Source organism: Salminus brasiliensis, chromosome 22 (assembly GCF_030463535.1).
Source record: "Salminus brasiliensis chromosome 22, fSalBra1.hap2, whole genome shotgun sequence".
In the NCBI taxonomy this organism is placed as follows: Eukaryota; Metazoa; Chordata; class Actinopteri; order Characiformes; family Bryconidae; genus Salminus; species Salminus brasiliensis.
Genome location: NC_132899.1, coordinates 15004256 through 15026247, shown reverse-complemented (window position 1 = coordinate 15026247; position 21992 = coordinate 15004256). Strand labels below are relative to the sequence as shown.

Below are 21992 nucleotides of genomic sequence, written 5' to 3'. Positions count from 1 at the left end.
CCCTCTCTTATCCCTCTCCTTCTCATCTTTCCACTCCTCCACAAGCCCACATCACAACATGACCGCTCTCTGTCCACTCTTATGATGGACAGGTCCATTGCATTCCATTCCCTCTGCCACTGCTTCGAGTTGTGGCGGAGTTATGGGTTCAGGCCATCACACATGGCTCTCAGTGACCACATATTGGACTAATGGGAAGTAATCAGGCATTAGCTTTCTCGGGTCACCCTCTTTTAACCTTTGGAAAAACAAATGGAAGGAGAGCAAATGGAATATTGTAGGTCAGCTTACGTAGAAATAGAACCTACTACACATGGCGTGGCTGGTGGTGGTGGTGCTGCTGCTGGGGAGAAATGAGCACATTACAGGGTTTGCAGGTGCAAGACAGAGACCAGAAAACGGGGGGAAAAAATGTCAGGAGTGGAAAAAGGCAGGAGTGGAAGGTGTGTTGTAGCGTACGGCAGCAGTTCGCTGCCCACCTGATGCAAAGGAAGCAACTCTCTTGCGCTTAGTTTGGCTTCGGAAAATGCTGCTTGTGCCTCCATTTACCTCTCTGAATATTTCATGGCTTGGAGTCAACACACTGAGCAATAATAACGTAATGTTGAGCAGCAGACATTTTCTGCAGACTTTATGGGCTATGTGAACCCCTCCCTCACCCCTCTCCTTTCAGAGCCCTGGCAGGGCAGCACTCCCGCCCTCTCTGCCTGGCTTTATGCGCTGTTTTTCAGACCGCCTGGACAGCCCTCTCCCCTACTGGCGCTTTGAGGCAGGGAAGTGCATCAATACTGCTCAATGTTTCAGTGAATTACAATACCTTCCTCAGGCTATGGGCTCTTTTTCTCTTTCTGACACCACCACGGAGAGAGCGAGACACAGCATTGGAGGTCCAACATGAAACGAGGAGGAGGAAAGGAGGAAGGAGGGAACAAGACCAAAAAAAGAGAACAGCAGACGGATGGAGAGATGGACACACAGACAGGGAGAGACAGAAAGACGTGTTCGCACATCAAATCGATAGAACATCTGCAGTCTGGTTAAAATTCTACTTCAGTACCTCAGACTGGTCCCCACTGGGACTCACTCCGTAGTGACATGAACACACCTTCATTGGATATAATGTAGACACGCCAGTTCTCCACAGCTGCTTCCGATTGTGATGCAATGAGTGCAGAGCAGTGTTGGATGATCAAAGATATCAGCGAGAAAGAGTTGGAAAAGACAGTGTATAGCCTTAAAAAGAGTCCAAAAGGAGTTATTTGGAGCGATATCGTAGAAGAACCACTAAAGCAGCGGTTCTCAAACCAGTCCTCAGACAGCCCTTATATATTGAGAGTTGGGCTGGAGCAAAAAATGTAAACCATCTGGGGGTTCCTGAGGACCAGTGTGAGAATTATTGTCATCGTTGGATTTTCTTTTTTAAAGAGCATGTGATCAGAGAATCTAAAGAACATTTTAAAGGGTAAAGAACCTTCAAATAATCCTAGAACGGGATACTTAAGCCAAGAACCATTTAAGAGCCTTTATTTTTAAAGAATAGCCTTTAGTTCTCTTCATGACCTCTGAGTCCCCATCTCTCGGTCTTTCACTCTTTCTCTTTCTCTCTCTCACCATTTCACTCTTCCACTTTCTCCATTCCACGCCTGTCCATCGTGCGGTCAGTCACGGACGAGTGCGTTTTTCATTTGGATAATGGAGCATTGCCCCTAATTGAGAGGACAGACTCATTTGTTTGCCAACATGTCAATGGCCAGGCCTCTCATTGTTTCCACTACATTTACATTAATGCAATTCTCCCCACTCCTATTAAACTGCAGTCCTCTCTCTGGCCCATTGCTGCAGCCCACTGCTGCCGCCTAATGTTGCTTAGTCAGTGAAAAAAGGTTAATAACAATCAAGCAAAAGAAGAGGAGGGGGGAAAAGGAGCCCTCTCTATTTCCGCTGCTTTTTCTCCACCAGCTCTGTGTAATGGCTAGTGGACAGGGCAGAGAATAGGAGATAAAATTCTGCAGAGTTTTCCCTTTGCCACTTTTTTTTTCATTACCCATTATCTCTTAATGAGAATGAGGTCTCTTGCAGTCATTGTGCCGGATTTCAGCTCTATAATCTCTCCAGTGATGTAATGAGTAATGTGCGTGGCTATTTTGGGATATATTCTTTTACCATCTGCCCACTGTACCTGTTAATTGTTGTACTACAGCGGGGGAATAGTTTGTGACCCGGTGGTGATTCAGAAAGCCTGCCTGGCATTTTTAGCTCGTCAATGAGGTTAATTAATTAGGAGCACCCCTGGCTTACTAAAGTGATGTATCAGTGCCGGGTTAGACGCCGTGTTATTGCCTGTCTTTGCCATCAGCTGAGCGGAGGGCGAGCTCCGGTCCCTACCTATTTGTATTAGATTAATTTCCCGATACTGGTCCCTCTAGACGAGCAGCTTTTATATGGCTGCAAGCTGTGTATGTGTATGTGTGCGCACCCACACACGACGCGTGTACTGATGACCCTGCTGCACCTGTGCTGACAACAGCAGTCTGCCCCAGAGACTGGCCCTCATCTGTCAACACACACACACACACACACACACACACACACACAAACACACACACACACACACACAGACAAACCAACACGTAAACATTTACAAACACACACAACCATAGACATTAAAAAGTCAACACACACATGCACACATGCTCACTCTAGCAAGCTTAGCCAAGGGGTTCTGTATAGTACCAAAACAAGGTTCTGTGATTTCATTCTTTTTGTTTATGCTTTTGGTAAGAGGTCTTACAAGGTCAAATGTGACCGTTCCTCTAAAATAACAATTACATTTTGTGTCCAAATGTTTCTTGACATGTTTTCTAATAAATGAATTGGAGCCAATAGGCCTCTGGATGTGAATCAGTAGGACTCAGATTGTGAATGTGAACCTATTGGCACAATGTCTAATGCCAGGTGTGGGCTAGAGGGGTATAAAGCAATTAAATCCTCACAGAAGTGCTTCAAAATCTAGTAGAAAGCCTTTTCTGGACAGTTACTCCAACAAAAGTAAAAGAGGAAACAGTGAATTAGCAGGTGTCCAAATACTTTTTTGTATTATTATCATTCTTATTATTCTTATTCTTATTCTTTTTATTATTATTACTTTCTATAGTTCTGTTGTATAACCAGCATCTTTGCCAAACCCTTTTTTACATGTGAGGCCAAGTCATGACCGAAAAAAAGGCTCGTCCTCGAATTACAGCCTGCAAACAGTGAGAGAGGAATGAGCTGCTTGGGTATCATAATGTTCTTAGATAAGATGAGAAAACATTGTGTACCTCTGTGACTCAAAACAAATGAGAACCAAAGACAGCAAAAGACTCTCATTTACATCCACTTCAGTCCTCTAGAAATAGAGATGGCTCTCATTTACATGCGGCTTCTCATACACACACACACACACACAGATCGAGTGCTAATATGAGCAAAGATATCTCTTCACACAAGCATAACAAACCAGTAGATACTTATTACATTTCAGTATTGGTTAGATTGCACGAGAAATACCATCTGATACTCATTACAAATTAATTACAAATAAAATCAGTAATATCATCTTTTAAATGATTAAAAAGGTGTGATTTAATGTGATTACAGTTGGATTACTTTTGGACTGTTATAGCTGTTCTGATCTAACTGCTTTATTTGATTCCGTAATTGGCAAATTGATTTCAAGTTTGAATCATCTTTCATTTGCTTTCTTTCGTTCTTCATAAACCACACGCAGCTGTTGTTCTGAGGTTTATGGACAATTTCAAGAAATATAGAAGTGAAAAGAGTGACTTATTGATGGTGCCTAATCAAAAATGTATACTAGAAACACTATAATCTATAAAAAGTAAATCTGATTACACAGGCCTCAAATTGTGATTACAAGTTTTTGATTTTTGCAATCAGATTACATCCTCTATATTACAAGAAATCCGTTACTACTCTCACCGTAGAAGAGTGGGGGAGATTAAAGGAGCCACAAGAAGAGATGGGTCTATGAACGGAAAAACAGAAAATAAAACAGAAAATAAAGTTTGTTTGCTTGTAAAGATCGAACATTGTCTGAATTTGAGATGTGCTCTGACTGTGGATTTCTTAGGCCCCAGACCAAGCCATTCAGCCTCCTTACAACACCACAGCAGAAATAAAAACCAGCACAGTGACTTACAGCTTAAAGTGGACTTAACGTGCACTGTGTTATTCATGGACGGCTGGGGTATAGACGAACTTCTGAACTTTGTCGGTAGAATTGGAAATAGACAGTGGGACCATTGCACTGCTGTCTGTTTTCTGTTTGTTTCTCTGTCTTTAATCAAGATCAGTGCTGCTAGTCAGTGCGCATATCTGCTGCTCGTGCTGTCAGGTACGACTGGGATGGTTTCTGCAGGGTATTCTGTCATTATGATCATGAAATTAGAGCCTGTTGTTCCTTTATCATCTAATATTAGGGTTCAGACCGACAGAGTCATGATTGCTCCTGTCATCTCTCATTGCCCATGATACTCTGATGTTATTGCCATACTGTTGGCTTTGGTTACATTGAATAGGGAGTGACATGAAAGCATGAAAATCCTCTTACTAAAATTGATCAATCGCTCTCTCCCCCTCTCTCTCTCCATCTCTCTTTTTCTCTGGGCAGGGTAACCAGGAGGCCCCAGCTCCTCCAGAGGCCATGGCTCAGCCGTACGCTCCTGCACAGTACCCCCCTCCCCCACCCCAGAACGGGCTGCCGGGAGAGTATGCCCACCCAGGGCAGGAGTACACAGGGCCCAGCCCGGTGCCGGAGCATGCAGCCGCCCTTACTATCTACACACCCACACAGACACACAGCGAGCCGCCCGGCACCGACAGCAGCACGCCCTCCCTCACAGGGACCAGCAGCATACCAGTGAGTACAAACACCCATTTACCATCAGCTTTGTTATACAGATATCGTGCAGATTGCTAAATTGTTGGTCAGTTCAGGTTTGAGACTCAAGATTGATGTCCAAATGTTTGTGGACACCAATTCTAATGAATGCATTCAGCTACTTGAAGTTCTACCCATTGCTGAAACAGATGTGCAAATGCACACACACGCACACAGCTTGCCTAGTTCCTTATGAGAAGTATTGCCAGAAGAATAAAGACGTTCTGGAGCAGATGAACCTATTGGCATCATGCCTTAAACCAGTTGTGGTCTAAAGGAGTGTAAAGCTCCCCGGTATCAAGCTGTGGAGCAGTGGAACTGGAATAATGGTGTTACACCCAATACTTTTGGGATGAGCTGGCGAGTTGGGGAAAAAGACATCTTGACCTCACTAATGCTCTTGTAGCTTAATGCAATCAGATCCTCACAGCAGTGCTTCAGAATCTAGTAGAAAACCTTCCCTAAACAGCATAGACAACAAAAAGCAGGTTAGAAAAAGAATGAGCAAGTGTCCTAATACTTTTGTTCATATAATGTATCTATAAACATGTGTGCAGACATTCACACTGTTGTAAGCCTGCATACTTAAATATATAGTGTAAACGTGTACACAAGGGGGCAGCATCCAAATCAAGATGTAAGCGTTCTGGAAACCAAACCTTGAGTTTCTGATTGAGCATTAGATTTTGCGCTAGGGGTTGAGTGGCCCCAATAGACCAAATGAGTGTTAGGTCACAATACTTAAATATGTTAAGTGTCCACAGACTGGATTCTGTTGTTATTCTGAAAATACTAGTGCCCACTACTGGCTCTGACACAAATAAGAGACATATTTGTGTTGTTATTTACAAGATTCACTAGGCTACTGAGATATAGCATCACTTGAGTTGGAAATATTAAGAGAATTTCAGTGTTTTCATGAATTTGATGATTTTTTGATCACCAACATTTCATGACCGGCAGAACAGACAGCTCATGTATCTTGTTAGAAAATGCTAAATTTAATACTGACTTGATGACAGGTCGACCATAGCTAGGGAGGGTAAGCTGTGCTGTTTGCTGTGATATGTGTATCATGTCTGAAATGCTGGCCTTACACCAAACAACTTTTTAAGCAATTTCACAGACAGTTTTCAGTGCCGAAGTTCTGGTAGAATTGCAGCTCACTCCTGTCAGCTTGATCATTAGTTAGGACAGCTGTCTTAACACTTAAGTTTTTTTCTCATGTTGACGTTCCGCTAAAAAAGTTTTTAGTCTTACCTCAGTGTTCATGGACTTACCAATAGCAACAAACAAAATACACCTTGCTTTCCCAGTTCACTTAATCAGGGTCAAGTCCACATTTTGGGCAGAAGAACAAACTATTGCACACACAAGTGCAGCTGTGTCCAGAAGCTGCTTATGTTTCTGCTCCATTGTTCAACAGTTTCTTTTCTTGTACATTTACATTTGCATTTTGAGGCATTTAGCAGACCCTCTTATTCAGGGCAACTTACAAAAGTGCTTCACTGTTTACCTAAGAATAACCTCAGCTAGTTTGAATAGACTAAAATTCAGATGCCTAAGCATAAACACTACTAAACACAAGTCAATATAGGTGGGTCTTCAGTCTGCGTTTGAAGACAGCGAGTGACTCTGCCGTTCGGACACCCAGGGGATGTTCATTCCACCACTTTGGTGCCAGGACAGAAAAAAGCCTGGACGCTTGTCTTCCGTGGATTTTAATGGATGGCGGGTCGAGCCGTGCCGTACTTGAAGCTCGAAGGGCTCTTGGTGCAGATTTGGCAGATGGTGCGGCTTTAGACCATTGCCATCAAGTACGGATGGGCTGGTCTGTTCTTGGCTTTGTAGGCCAGCCTCAAGGTTTTGAATCTAATGTGGACAGCTACAGGAAGCCTGGAAGGAAGCTCGTAAATTTTCACCAGGAGCATGAAGTGCAGTCTTGGAAATATTGACCCTGCAAGATTCCCAGTCTTTGCAAAATCACCTGTTAGTAACAAATGACAAATTGTCTTTAGATGTGAGAGTGTCAGACTTTAGTCTTTAGTATTTTCAGAGTCTTTTCAACATCTTTCTGGGTATTGTTAGCATTAGTCAAACTTGAGTTCTGAAGCCTAGGACGCAGCCATGCACACAGCCTGCAAAATGCAGTGGAGCAGCAGTTTACACAGGAGGGTTCTGTTAACACTGTTCAACCTCGCAACATTTACTCAGAAAGAACAAATTAGCTTGGAGGGATCACTCAGACCTTATTTTCCTTCTGTTTCCAAAAAGGAAACTAGGAAATGAGAAATGAGGTATGAGGAAGTTCTGCTCTTCTGTGTTCTTGATAGATTGGATTGAATTATTACAGATTAGTGTGAATGATTATTTTAGTGACTCTCCTTAGTCATCGCTTCAGTCTGCGCTCAGATTTCATTTAGAGCTCATTTACCATCACCACTCTGTGAATGAAAGAAGATGACAAAAACTAGCAAATGATTAAATGGGAGGTTGGAGGAAAGTGAGGGATAGAAAGAAGCGAAATAAAGTGGCGATTAGAAATGTATCAGATGGAGCCCATAGTCTCTGTTTGCACTGTTGTGTTTCTCTCTCCTCAACACAGTCAGCACAGAGCTGAACTGTTCATTTGATCTGCAGTCTCATGACAGTCAAGTCCACTGCTGTCCAAACATCCACATCCCTTAGAATCATTTACCAGTAAGTAAAGATGGCTGTGGACCACTTACTAGAACAGCCACCCAATATACAGCTGGCATATGCTAAAACGAGGCATTTTCACTGCAGTGTGTGTGTGTGTGTCCTAAGAGTCTATTCCTCTGAGAATGTAGTATGTTGCCCTTGTTTGGCTAAAGCCTGGAATGTGTTTTTTTTTCTCCCATAGACTTTTGATTAACAAACAAACACTCACAGACAGACCTTACATCCTTACAATAGCTAAATCAGCATTTGTGACCGCTGTAACGAGCACTGTTTCTATTATTCAGGCTGAAAGAGCCAGTGTTAGACGCTCGCTGAGTTTTAATTCCCCAAGGGTCATTAGATTTAATAAAGGCCTGTTTTGGGGCGAGTTTTGATTCATCCTCTACAAGCCTCCACTGTGTCCAAGCCAAGACTTCTGAGGTCCTTCTGACAGGCCAAGTTCAGACAACCTAACATGAAAGTCTCTCAGAGAGGGGAAGGGAGGAGGCAAGGGAGAAAGAGTGAGTGAGAGAGGGAGTGAGGGAGAGAGTGAGGGAGAGAGTAAGAGACATATGGATTGGAATGAAGAAAGAGTGAGAGAGCAAAAAAAAAAAACTTTTTTTCTTCGAGTCAGGAGGGAGTGTGAGGGGACTGCTGGGGATTTTTTGGCTCCAAAAAAATTTAGATTAAAGTTGTGATAAAAAAAGGCATGCCTTTTTGGGTCTCTCTAATTCAGCTTGTTTGGGAAGTATGTAGAGATATGGAGCTTTGGGGGGTTGGAGGTAGGCACAGTAATCCCCAGCTTGGTTCAGAAAGGAGAAGAGAGCACAGGAGAGGGATTATTTTAGGTTCAGGTGAAAGGTAGGCCTAATCTGCTGCTCTAGTTTAACTTGAGGGAGATCTGTTCAGGACTGAGGTAGATCCTTATCCAAGAAAAAGTGCCGTATCGCTGCTGTCTTCACAAAACCTTGTATTTCCAAAACGGCAAGTTCATAGCAGAGGAATGAAAATCCATAGTTTTCATTTAGAATTGTATTTCAGTGTTAGTTTGGACCATTTCTATTGGTCTGTTCATTGTGATATGATCATATTCATTTGATCATTTGGGTGTAAAATGACACACATACTAGAAACCTGGAAAAATTGTGGCTTTTGAAAATGTTTTGAACGATCATTGCCATTGTAGTCTTTGTATTCCAACCCCATCATTACTTTTCGAAACCAAAAATAACACTTAATTTCATTCCTTTGACAGAATCTGAGTGAAGGTCCAAATATAATAAAATAGTATCATACCTAGACTACGGAAATGTACTGTTTGTGAATCAGTACGTTGCTGCAAAATATGGGTATCAGAAATCAGCACACCACACTTCACTAATAAGAGTCTTTGGGTAGGACTCCTACATACACTACGTTTACCCACCTGAATAAGGTCCTCTGCCTTAAACTGTAAATGTTAAATGTTAATGATCACAGGATGTCCTGTACTAAGATTTGGTTGTAGTAATCTTAAAGACTCTGCAGAGTCTCTGCAGCTCTGAAGAGGCTCACAGTGTGCATAATGTGATAACTAAAAAAAGATGTTGTTATTTAGTGTATGTTATGTTCTACACAGAATGAAGGTGTAATGTTTTTATCCAAGTGGACGATTGTTTTTGATATTGGTCTGCCACTAGCACAGAAATGTGGAGGTCAGGTTTGATGCAAGCAGTCACACAGAGAATATGCGGTACATGCTTTTAGGGTCAATACGATATTTTTACAAGTGCACATGCCATCGGGAAACCCTGAAAATGTTGTTTTTGGATTTGCATGGTATTGTGGGTACTGTAGTGGTGTAGCAGTCTTGCTACGTTAACTGTAGTAGTTTGCTGAGGGTTTTTTTCTGTTGTACTGAACCTGTACGCTATTGTGAGGTCCAAACTGTAGTTTCTGTATACTGTTACACCCCTGCAGTTGAGTGCTCTGTAATGGCTGATATATTCTGGTTTTGTTCCCTGCAAAATAATTTTTATTATAAATTGGGATAAAATAAAGGATCAAAAAGGACTTACTCTCCTAAAAATAAAGATGCTACAATGCCATAGAAGTAACACTTTTGTTTCATAAAGAACCATTTTTGTAGGAGCTGTGAGTGTGAAAAGCCTTTTATCGGCTTGATTGGCTTCTTTAAACCTTTAAAAACTTCTACAAATATGGTTCTTCCATGGCAGCGCTTAAAGAGCCTTTTGTAGCATCCTTAAATTTATGCTGTTAACTCTGCTGCATTTCAACATATGCTGCATTTCTCCTTGATGCTAATGGTCTTGTAGGTGTAAGACCCTCACTTAACCTCCCATTTTTTACAAAGGTAAACTCCTGCATCAGATTACCATTACAGTCTAATCAGCTGCAGCATCTATTAGTGCAGCGTGGAGGAGCAGACACACAGGTGACAAAGAGCCTCTTCTTCAGAGCTAGACAGATGAGAGCGACGTGTGGAGAAGAACGAAAAAATAAAGCATCTCAGTCTAATCCCGTTAAGTGAAGCGCCGGTTTCACCCTAATCGGATGTAATCTACCTGCTTGGCAGCTTTCCAATCAGATAGTTTCAATTATGTGGTTGTAGTGGCGCTGGGGAGGGCGGAAGTGCTGAGCAGAGCACTTTGAAAGTGATTTGCAGATAACACTGAATGAGTGTGTTGGAGAAATGACTGAACAGGAGGCCCTCCACTCCACACCACACAGGCACGCGTGCACATTTACACGTCACATGTCTCATGGCAGGGGAGATGGAAGGAAGGGGGTCTGTAAGGTGGCAGTGTATGATAATGTTCATACAATTATTTCCTAGTGCTCCTTGGCTGCTTCCCACCTTGTGCTGTGGTTAGGTCTGTTACATAGGCCTGTGCAACACACACACTCCAATACAATACCCTCACTGTGGAGCACAGGAAAAGCACAGCATTGCACAGTATATCTTTCTGAACCCCATGGTTAATGCTCAGACATTTATCTTAAGACTTAACAATTGTTATTCAGTAACTACTAAGAATGAACCTGTTCATGTGCCTCCTGTTTTTGTATCAACTGTTGTAAAGTTTGACAAGCTTTACAGAATACTGGCAAAAATTCTCATGACATGGATAATAGTTAAATTACTATAATATGGAAAAAAATGTTTTCTCTGTTTCTTATTAGATTCCTTTTTTTACTAATACAGGTTCTATAAAGCCTGTGAAAACACTACATGAAAATACAGTTGTAGGTAGAGCATAGACTGCTCAATTATGTAGAAAGTAGGGTCTCCTGTCATTGCAACCCTAGTAAAAAATTATGAACATCATGTCTACAAAAATGTACCTGCTTTGTTAATGTAAATGTAACAAATATAACAATTTAGGATAGTTTCTGTTTGTCTGTTTATCATGGCGTCATATATCATATATATATGTGTGTGTGTGTGTGTTTATGTATATTCATCATGGACATAAACATGATGACATGTCATGACAATATTGGGCTTCTTGTGGGCCAGAGTTTCCAGCCACGTAACATTTAATCACAGTTCACATATAAGTTGGGGCTTTGAAAAGGCCATTCCAAAAGCTTAAGTTTAGTCTGCTTTACCCAATTCACAACAACATTTAATATGTATTTGGGGTCATTGTCCTGTTTTTATCTAGCTCATGGTTTGAAGTTTTACTGAAGAATTCTAAGTTAGTCTTCCTACTTCATATATTATGCTTTGTGCAATGTACCAGTTCTACTGGCAGCAAATCAGCCAGAGCATGATGCTTCCACCACCAGGCTTAACAGTTGGTGAATGCCTCACCACTCATCTATGTGTGTGATGGTCCATGTGATCACCTGAAAACTTTAGTCAAGTTTGAAGGTGTTGATTTTAGACCAGAGGCTTATTTCTTAAAAGGCATCCTCTTAGTCCATGGCGATGTGCAACTTGCCTGATGGTAGGAGAAATTTCTGACTTGTGTAAATCTATGATCAAGCTTTTCAGATCTGCTCTGAGCTCCATGGGTTTGCATTGTACTTTGTGTTAGTCAATCCAATGTGGGCACAGAGAAGCTACCAGCTGTAGTCAGTCATGATCACCAACAGAACGTTATGAGGCCTTGGCCTTTAGCAAGTTTTAAAGACATTTTTGAACTTAACGTTTAAGTGGGTGTATAAATATTTTTGACGTTGTATGTATAGTGTGTACCCATTAAGCCACAGAAATTAACAGTTCAAATAAATGACTGAAAGCTTCACATTGCTATTCATGTCCATTAAGAATTTATGTAAACTTGCGAGCACAGCTGTTTGTAGTTTGACAAATTAAAGTGTGGGCCAAAATACAGACCCTTGAGTTTTAAAAAGTAAAAGGTAAAAGGAGAAATGTCTAGACACAGTCTCTCTTCCAGCGTGTATACAGTAAGTGTGTCCTTTAGCACACAATAGAAGATTATGTTCATTGGAGTCAGCCCTGTAAGGAACTGTGTTAATATGTCTGGGCTTCCTCAGGTTTACAGGGTGTTTGAGCTTGTGTCAATATCTAAGGTCACATGGCTGACCAGTCAGTCAATAGCATTGTCAGTCCTCTTGCAGGCTGCACATATTTAAAGCGTCCAGGTAATGCACTGGACAGGGGGGATGTAGACCAATAAAGCGGACTCTCCCTGTCATTCAGTAAATCATTTAGCGTACTTATAATCTCTGGCAGAGGCACGTGTGTAAAATTTTGTTAGACGGCGTTGCAGGCTTCAATCGGGGTAATGGGGAATCATAAACCTTTAGTGAGGTAATGCACCTACTTAGCGCTGATTTGGGGAGCTTTTTTTAGCAGGCCGTAAAGTCACCCATAGAGCTGTATCACTGCTGTATTTTATCATGCTTCTGGCCTACAATCTGCCTTGAAGCATTAGTACAGAAAAAGAGATATTTTTGTCCCTTTGGCTCCATTTTATGTCTTTCTGTTGGTGAATGTAATAGATTCCATGTGCAGGCGGGCTCAACAGGTCACAGTCTGTTTGGTGAGTGTTTCCCCTCTGCCAAAAAAAATCCCTCAAATCCGCAAGCGTCGGCTTTGGAAAGTGCTAGAGACATCAAACCTTTTGCATCAGCATGTTGTGGTCTCCTCTGGTGGAAGACCTGACAAGCCATTCGTCTCCTCCTTGAGAAAAAAGAGCACTTTTAATTACTTTCCTTCTTGATGGTGGAGCTGGGGAATGCGGCCCTCAGAAACTGGGACTCTGAAAGAGACAGATGCAGCACATGCTAGCTGCAATATAATTAACATGCAATTAACACAAATTAAAAGGCAAATTGCGCAGGCGAAACCCCCTGTAGATGACTGCTTAGCAGCGGCGATGAGATAATTAGATCAGAACCTGGTGTGTGTGTGTGTGTGTGTGTGTGTTCAGGAGCGCTTACCTCTCCGCTCCAGCTCCTGACTTAATGTCACCTTCCTCCAGAGAAGAGTACTTCTCCTATCCTGCCTCAAGAGCAGGGGAAGTGCCCTGAATGAACAAAAGAAGATTATATCACTTACTCAGAGTATCAGAGTGAGGCCGTTCTTGTGAGTGTGTCTGTGTCAATGGCGTTGTGAGTGTATGTGTGTGTGGTTTGTCGAACCACTTTGGTCTGTTAACTGGTAGTTATTGTTCTCCTCTGAGCATGTTCAGCTGCAGTTTGTAGCGGACGGCTATCTCACGGTGCCTTGGAGGTAGGGGTGGACAATGTGATAATATTTTATCAAATCATGAATAAAAAACTCTAGTAGTATTTTAAAGTATTTAAATAGCAGTGTTTATTTTATAGTTTTATAAAAATTGTGAATCATGATGAACATGTATTGTAAAAATGTCTTTAAATATAAATTTTTACCATATTACAGTACTTTTTCATTACATTTGTGCCATATTGCCCAGCCCTAGTTGGAGGTAACATGTGGTAGCCTCCCAGCACAGGTATCATTGTGTGATAGGGGGAGTTCTAAATTCCAAAGGGGGACTTGGAAATGACAAAATCTAGAGAAATATGGGTGGAAATATGGCAGGGTGACATCATGCTAAAATGCTTGTTCTTCTACTCATTAACATGTGCTAATAATAATATAGTAATTTAAGTTGCAATGGTTACAATTAACTCTATTGTCCCTGTATGTATGTACACACTTCAGTTCTTTACTAGTTAACATGTATATTTATATATGAATATACATTCCATAGGCCCTAAAATGGAACCCTGTGGGACTCCAGGAGCTATGCTAAACCAAATAATTCCAAATAGTTTCTGCATTAGGATTAAATAAAAAATAATAATAACTGTAGGGTTCAAGAGATTATGTAAACACAGCATAAATACTGATAATAGCATTGACACAGTGTAAAAAGCAGATTATCAAATGGTGTAAAATAATAAATTATTTACCCAACAGTAGTTGCTTTGGTATTTATCCTGCATGAAACCACAACCTCAACCTAGAAATAGGACAGCAAAGGACCATAAGGCATAAGGCGTTCACATATGCCAAAGGCTTCTGTCCTAAAACGTTGCTCTGTAGCACTTGACCTGACACACCTCCTGACACTTAATACAACTCATTCGCTGCATGTTTCCATAAAGTGAGCAAATCAAAGTCTCCTCTTTCTCCCTCTCTCTCTCGCTCTCTCTAACGCTCCCTTTCTCTCTCCATCCACAATTGCTCCGGTGGGCTGTGAGAGGCAGGCCAGGCCACGCTCGGCTGCTCTGTAATGGGAGAGCCTGTGCTGTTGCACCACTCACCTGTTAGACATGATGGATAGTGCGGCTCCCGCCGGAGCGGCTGCAGATAGAGCACGTGAATGACCGATGGCACCTCTATGATGAATGGCGAAGGGGGCTCGAGTGAGGGTGCAGTCCGGGGAGCGAGGGCACCAAGGGGTAATTGCGCCTCTTTTTGGCCCATCCATCTGCCCAGGCCCTGTCTGTGCCTGCACCAGGCTGGAGCGCAGGCCTGAGCGGCTCAGCACCCCACAGGCCCCTTGCACAGGGGGCAGGGGAGCAGGCTGGACGTCCTGAGCTGCTCCACGTGCTTTATCTTAACAGGGCTGGGCTGTCCGCACAGCTCTGATGATGGATAATGCCACACTGGTGGTAAACACTGGTTCTGCTCACAGAGAGCCAGCAGGGCCCTCTGGGAGCGCCAGGGTTACAGCAGAGGGGACGTGTTTGTTTGGCTTCAGAAGATATAGTGGAGCCCACTGACCCACTCAGATTAATTGTGGAGAGTTTCCGTTCATGTTTTATTATTCACGACTCCAGATATCACGAGTTGAGCAAAGTTTTATTTCAGTTGCATTGTGTAGCACTAAGTGCAGTTTAGTCTAACAGGTTCAGCAGCAGAACCATGCTTGTTTGCATTCGTCCCTCATGCCACTGTCCAGGAGGTGTAATCGTGGACCACAGAATCACTGACAGCTTTTTGTTGTGTAACTGAGATTCTGGAGGCAGTCCTTTATTCATAGGCCAGAGAAGCATCTTAATCCTTAAATGCATGGATGTCTCACCAATTGTCCCTGCATTCTCCAGGCTGCCAGTTACCCAGAGCTTATATCGAACACAAATTGGTCTGCAAACTGTCAGAATATAATACCAGCAGTGACAACAAGTTAAACAGTATGGAGGTGAGGGGGTGGAGAGTCTGAGTTGATAGTGGCGCATGGTATTTTTTTAAAGGATAATCCATCTGTCACTCCAAAACTCTTGAAAATGGTCACCAATATATAATATATCTAGTCAGTTTATTTATTAGTACTTTCTTTTGTAGGAATATCACAGTGTGCTTGCCCAGCTGTAGAATCAAACCCAAGTCTGCCCAGTCTGTGGACACCCCTTCCAATGAATTGCAACCAATTGAATAGGACCCTTGGGAGCAGATAAACATAAACATATTGGCACCATGCCCAATGCAGGTATGATCTGGAGGGGTATACAGCCCCCCAGCATTGAGCTGTGAAGCACTGGAACTGTGTGCTCTGGAATTATGATGCTCCATCCAATACTTTTGGGATGAGGTGGGGTTGAGAACCTTACTAATGCTCTTATCGCTGAATGCAATTAAATCTTCACAGTAATGCTCCAAAATCTTGTAGAAAGCTTTCCCATGACAGCAGAGACAGTTACTCCAACTAAAGCAGCATACAGCTGCTTTTGTCCATACTGTACATTCATTTATCAAATATATGGGGTAATATTGGTTTCTACAACCTATATTTATAAGATGACAGTTTTATAAACAAAAAGGTAAAATAAAGAGCCAAAAGAGAGCCTCAGTTCCAATGCTAGAGTGCCAATGCCTTTGACAAACAACTGCACAGGAATGTACTATAACTATAGTATAAAAATGGAATGTGCCAAACCAATGACAAAGAGTCATTTTTAAAGCTATGATTTAGTCAAAAATCAAATTTCACCTTTCTCCTAAACATAATCATTGTATGTGTGTGAGCAGTGGCATAGCAGCCACTGTCTGGCCATGCAAGTCGGGGCTGTTCTGCTCTCCAGCGGGTGTCTGATGTGTTTAACCTGCAGAACCCCAATCAGCCACATTGGAGTCCCTGAACTGGAGTCCAGCCCAGGCTTGTGCCAGAGAGAGAGAGGGAGACAGGTAGAGAGAAGGGGAGAGAGAGAAAACGGAGTGAAGGTCAGAGTGGGCTGGAGTGTTCTGACCGTGGAGACCTGCGCTCAGGTCTCTGAATGGAGGTGAATGAACTGGAAGGAGATTTCTCAAAGTGTTTCCTGCTTTCAACGCAGAGTTCATTTACTCTCCCGAAGGAGGCCAAATTCCTTTTGTGCTGGATTTGGGGTCCAGTAGATCCTGGTTATGGCCAGTGTTTAAATCGATAGTGAAGCTGCAGTCTCTATGAGTAATTGTCACAGTAACATAATCAACCATTTAATATCAAGGGAGACTGCTGGAAGCTACACTGTACACTGTTCTAAAACAATCATTTGGAAACTGTGCTCACAAATCACCCATAATATTAGTACCATGCCTAATATTTAGTAGATATTTACCCGCCACAACAGATCTGACCATTCGAGGCATAGACTCCACAAGACCTCTGAAGTTATGCTGTGGTATCTGGCACCAAGACATTAGCAGCAGGTCCTGTAAGTTCGCTGTAAGGATCGCATTAATGAGCCTTATGTGCCGACAACCCTGTCATTATCTGGTTGCCTTTCTTGGACCACTTTTGGTAGGTATTGACCACTGCATACCAGAACAAAACAACAAGGCCTGCCTGATGTTCAGACCTAGTCGTCTAGCCATTACAACTTGGCCCTTGTCCATGCGACTCAGAGCCTTATGCGTGCCCATTTTCCTGCTTTTAACACATTGCCTTTAAGAACTGACTGTCCACATGTTGCCTAATACATTCACCCATTGATGGATACCACTGTAGATGAAGATAATCAGTGTTATTCCCTTTACCTGTCACCTTAGCCTGTGGCTGATGCTAATGTTATGGCTGATCGGTGGATTCTAACTTTTGCAGTTGTTTCGCTTTAAAAAAAAAAACATTTAGCAGAAGAATCTTGTAATACATGATATGAGGTACTTGATGAAGACATACGCTGCCACTCCAGTTCAGAATCAGTGTTTTCAGTAATATAAACCACTTGGATTGCAAATGCATGTATAAATGATTCCAATAAGATCCTAGCATTGTACAACTCTAAAGCTTTAGAATCATTCGTAGGAAAGTGTAGAAAAGGGAAATTGTAAAAGTGTTCAGTGTAGCAGTGGAGGACACTGAAATGATTAAGAAAGCTGTATAACATTGAGAATGATGGTATAATAAAATTAATGTCCAGAATGCCTCTTTTTCTAAAGCTGCAATTAAATTTTAAAGTGGACTCTTTGATGAGAAATGACTATAAATAGCTTATTACAGAATAAAATGTAATAAAACTTATTTTAAAATTATTGGTTTTATGATATTTTTTATATTTTGTAATACTGAATACAATATCTAAAAAATACCATGTGGCGCATACTATTCAAATCTAAGTTATTATTGAATAAAACAACAATAACGATTAACATGAGAAGTGATTGAAAGTTTTCCACCGGTAGTGTACGTCAGATATGATAATAATTTCTTTCTGCAAGTTAAAGTTTAAAATCTCATTTCAGCCCTTATTGTACTGTGTCATTTCTCACCCTTCCTCTTGGTAATGAGAGGAAGAAATGAATGCCTTGCAGCTGGAAATCTTTTACATTTCAGTTAGCAGTATGTTCTTAGCTGTGTCTACTTAATTGCATTTACTTCTCTTTGTTCTTCTTTTTTTTCTTTAGTCCAAATGATGGAAAAAAGGAAGTGATTGATATCTCATTACATCTTCGTTACATATCTGCTGATTTATTCCCTTGTCTGAGTCTGATTCATGCCTGGGTTGTGCTTAGAGCTGGTGGGTGTGTTAGTCAGTTAGATCTAAATTTTGGAAATGAGAACTACTTTATCATTGTCATAACAAACACCATGAAATACTGATTTGTCAGAGAAAAATCTAATTTAATAGAAGATGAAATGAATATAATGAAATGAGATGCCCATGTGACCCAAAGGTGATGTGTTAGCTATGTTAGCCTTGCAGCTCCACCGTTCCTAACTTTAACAATACATTATTATGAAGAGATTTCGTACCAACTGATCTGAGATCATTTCTACTGGTTCATTCATCATGTGTTCACACAATGTAAAGAACAGCTGGTGTTCCATTATAACATGGTATATTACAAATACCATTTTTGGCATATTTTGAACTGGCAGTTCTTTTTCATATTGTTTTAAAATTTCATGATGAATGGACCAATAAAAAATGCTCCAAAATGACTCAAAATAAAATCTTTCTACATTGCTTTCCATTGAAAGTTTTTTTATTCTACTATAAAGTTGGCTTTTTGGATATATGAGGTTTTTAGGTGACAGCAATGACATGCATATGAATAAATAAAGTAATAAGTGACAAGTTACAAGTTTTTGATATGACAGCAATGATATATCATGTATAAGTAAGTTCTGAGCCACCAAGGTATTTGCCTCCTTCCAGTTCCGTTCCCAATTACCATACTACGTATTTATTTATTTTATTATCAAAGTTGAATCCATGCTAGTGATACTCCTTAGAACCAAAGTGATGTGGAGGTTGTCTCTGTGGGCTGGGCATCCCACTGTGGCTGATGTAGTATCAGGCCTGCTGACTGATCTCTGCTTTAGATGTGAGGTGCCTGTGTTGGGTCCCTGTGGCGTCTCAAAGCTGGATCAACATACGTTACCCAACTCATGAGTGTTCACCGTCTGCATTCCCTCCATGTATTTCTCAGTGTTTGAGTTGGTCGACTAATATACAGCTACCTGTATCTGCTGCAGTGTTCCCAACTTCACTCTTACAGTCATCATTTTCCCTCTGGAATTCTGTCTCTTTCTGACTCGCTCTCCTTCTCCATGCTTTATTTTACCACCCTCATCTCTCTCTCTCTCTCTCTCTCTCTCTCTCTCTCTCTCTTTTTTCTCATTTTCTTACTTAGTATTTCTTTCATTATCCCACCCACTCTCTCTCTCTCTGGCTCTCTCTCTCTTTCTCTTGTTTTCTCACTCAGTATTTCTTTCATTATCTCCATCTCTCTCTCTCTCGTTCTCTCTCTCTTTCTGCCGTTTTTCTCTTTTCTTATATTGGTGTTCATCATCATTGCTCTTTCTGTCATTTTCTCTCTCCTCGCTCTCTCATACTCTTGTTCTGTCATCCTTTCTCTCTCTCTCCATCTCTCTCTTTCTCATTTTCCCTCTCTGTCTCTGTCTCTCTCTCTCTGTCTCTCTGTGGAGTACTGTGTAAGCCTACTCCTGTACACAGCGGCCCGTGGCCAGGCCCCGATGTAGCTGCCTTCAGCAGTTCTCTCTCATTGATCCTGCTAAGCCTGGGGAAGTTTAGCTGACATCATCTTTTCATCTGCTCTGCCCATGTTATTCTAATTCATTATGCACATGAAGAGCTGCTGCACGTCTTCTCCCGCTCGCCATGCTTTTTCCTCCACTGAACATGTCTGCACACAACAGGCCAAAAACAAGATAAGTCTGAAATTAATGACCACTCTGGGCATCACAGCTTTCACACACGCCCCTTTTCATCTGTCGTCTCCTAAATTGCGCTTACTTTAGCTCACTCAGTCACCCACACAGTGACTGTTATGATTCTCACTCCAAGGTGGGATGGCAGATAATGGTTTACTTGAGAGTTTAACCCTTCAATGTCTATTGAAAATGAACCTCTATTTCTGCTGGTTCCCTCACTGTTCTCTGGTAGTAATGGGCTGGAGCTAGTGTTGTATTTTTGGATCTACCTGATCTAACAACAAACACAGGCTATTATTTACTTACTGACTTGCTTTATTTAGTGCATTATTAGTATCTATTATTTAAATGTATGTGGTTCGTATAAAATCAAAGGGCATCTCTTTAATGTAAGGGCATCATTCTTTCCCTGCCCACAGAGTGGTGTAGACATTGTAGCCCTAGGCTTGCTCGGGGTCTTTGGGCCTTGCATTATCATGTAGCAAATGACTCTGTGAAAGTGCAGCACAAACACAATCCAGCAGAATGATGTCACATCAGATCACAAGAAACCCCCAGACGACACATTTACACATGCATACGCACTGCCATACATACTGTGACATTTGCTCAATATCTGGCCTGACATTTGGTCAGTATCATGTATCCTGACTGTGAGTGAAGGAAATGGAGACAGAGATTTGGTCACTATGGGAAGGAGAGGGTAAGCGAGAGAGAGTGAGCGAGAGCGAGCGAGAGTGTGGTTCCGCTGAGCCAGTGAGAGATGAGATGAATATATGTCACAGACAGCAGTCCATCCTGGAGCACAGTGGTGTCACTGCTATTTTCTCTCTATGATGGACAGATCAGCACACCGACTTTGAGCCTGATCGCTCCCACCTTCCCTTTAAATCTCTCTCTCTCACTCTCTCTCGCTCTCTCTCTCATCATCCCCTCAGGTCTTCATAGGCCACTGCTCAGTAAATGAATCCTCTGGTCTCAACATGTCAGAGGTTTTTTCTTTTAAATCTGTATCCACACTTCCTGACAGCTTCCTTAATCTTCACCGCCACATACAAATGTTGGCCAAGCAGAGGGAATTTGTAATGTGCCACCAGCACTCCTCCATCTCCCTCTCCTCCTTCTCCTCCTCTCCCCCCATGCCCTACCTCCTCCCAGGCCTCGCCTTTAGGTCCTGCCCATTGCAACATAAGATGCTCCTCCCAAAGAGGTACATCGTCCTTTAATATTTTTTGTATGCTAAACGGGATTGGCTGTTAATCTATGTAAGCACTTTTGTGCATCAGATTTTATTATCCTGCTCTGGAAGCTGTTCATGGCACCATGTCGTTAAAAGTTATTCAATTCAAGTGTACAGAGCCAAAATAACCCGAAACACATCACTATCCAAATTTTTGTTTGTGTTATTTCAGTTTCTTCACCTTTTGGCCAAGTCTACCTGCTTACCCTGCTGTGGTTACTTCACCCAAGCTCTGCCTAGATGGAACGTACAGCAGGGATGTAACAGTATGATCTAACTTGACTGTGCTTGTGATTTCTTCTTCCAGCAGGCGGACGAGGTGGCGCAGACGGAGGGCTCCCAGCAGCTCCAGCTCCAGCCCTCAGACTCATCGGAGAAGCAACAGCCCAAAAGGTTACACGTCTCCAATATTCCCTTCCGCTTTCGTGACCCGGACCTGCGGCAAATGTTTGGGGTGAGTGTAACACCTCAATCACGATGAGGGACTGTTTCAGAGTCTAGCAGTGAAATGCCATGAGATATCATCCAGTGCCACAATGCCAGAGCCAACTACAGACACCTGGAATATATCTAGTTGTGCTCCTCCCACAAATGCATGCTTTTGTAGTCATTTTAGGAGGTTGGAAAAGCTTTGCAGTTTTCATTCAAGTTCCTCATTCAAACTAATGAGAGATAAAGATGCAGCCAAAGAAAGTGGACATTACTGTTTTGTAGAAACCTTCAAATGCAGTGTAGCCTTTGTATAGAAGAAGTAGGAGGTATCAACATGTGTAAACTTTAAGACCCTTACTCACAATCCTTCATGCTTAGTGAAAGTATTTGAAAAATGATGAAATCAGCAGCAAACGGCAACATGCTGCAGAATTTGTAATGGTAATTTACTTTCAGTCTTAATTAACCCTTTAGCAAATACTGTCCCACCAATGGGATTTGCCTTCGTCATCTCTAGTTGGACATTGGAACATTCAGCTTCTATTGTGACACAGCAATCAGCTTTAGTTTCACCAGTCCACCAGCTTCTCCCCCC

At 42.0% G+C, this 21992-nt stretch overlaps 1 protein-coding gene across 9 annotated transcripts in view; it reads left to right on the top strand.

Moving 5' to 3' along the window:
• The window catches only part of rbfox3a (RNA binding fox-1 homolog 3a), a 444039-nt gene that overhangs the window by 378190 nt on the left and 43857 nt on the right, over window positions 1-21992 (top strand). For 8 of the 9 annotated variants that reach the window (XM_072666971.1, XM_072666970.1, XM_072666972.1 and 5 more), the window contains 2 exons: window positions 4673-4921; window positions 21273-21419. In XM_072666971.1, coding sequence (XP_072523072.1) covers window positions 4673-4921; window positions 21273-21419 — 396 coding nt within the window. The remainder of the gene's footprint in view (window positions 1-4672; window positions 4922-21272; window positions 21420-21992) is intronic. The other variant, XM_072666968.1, reaches the window with a different exon arrangement.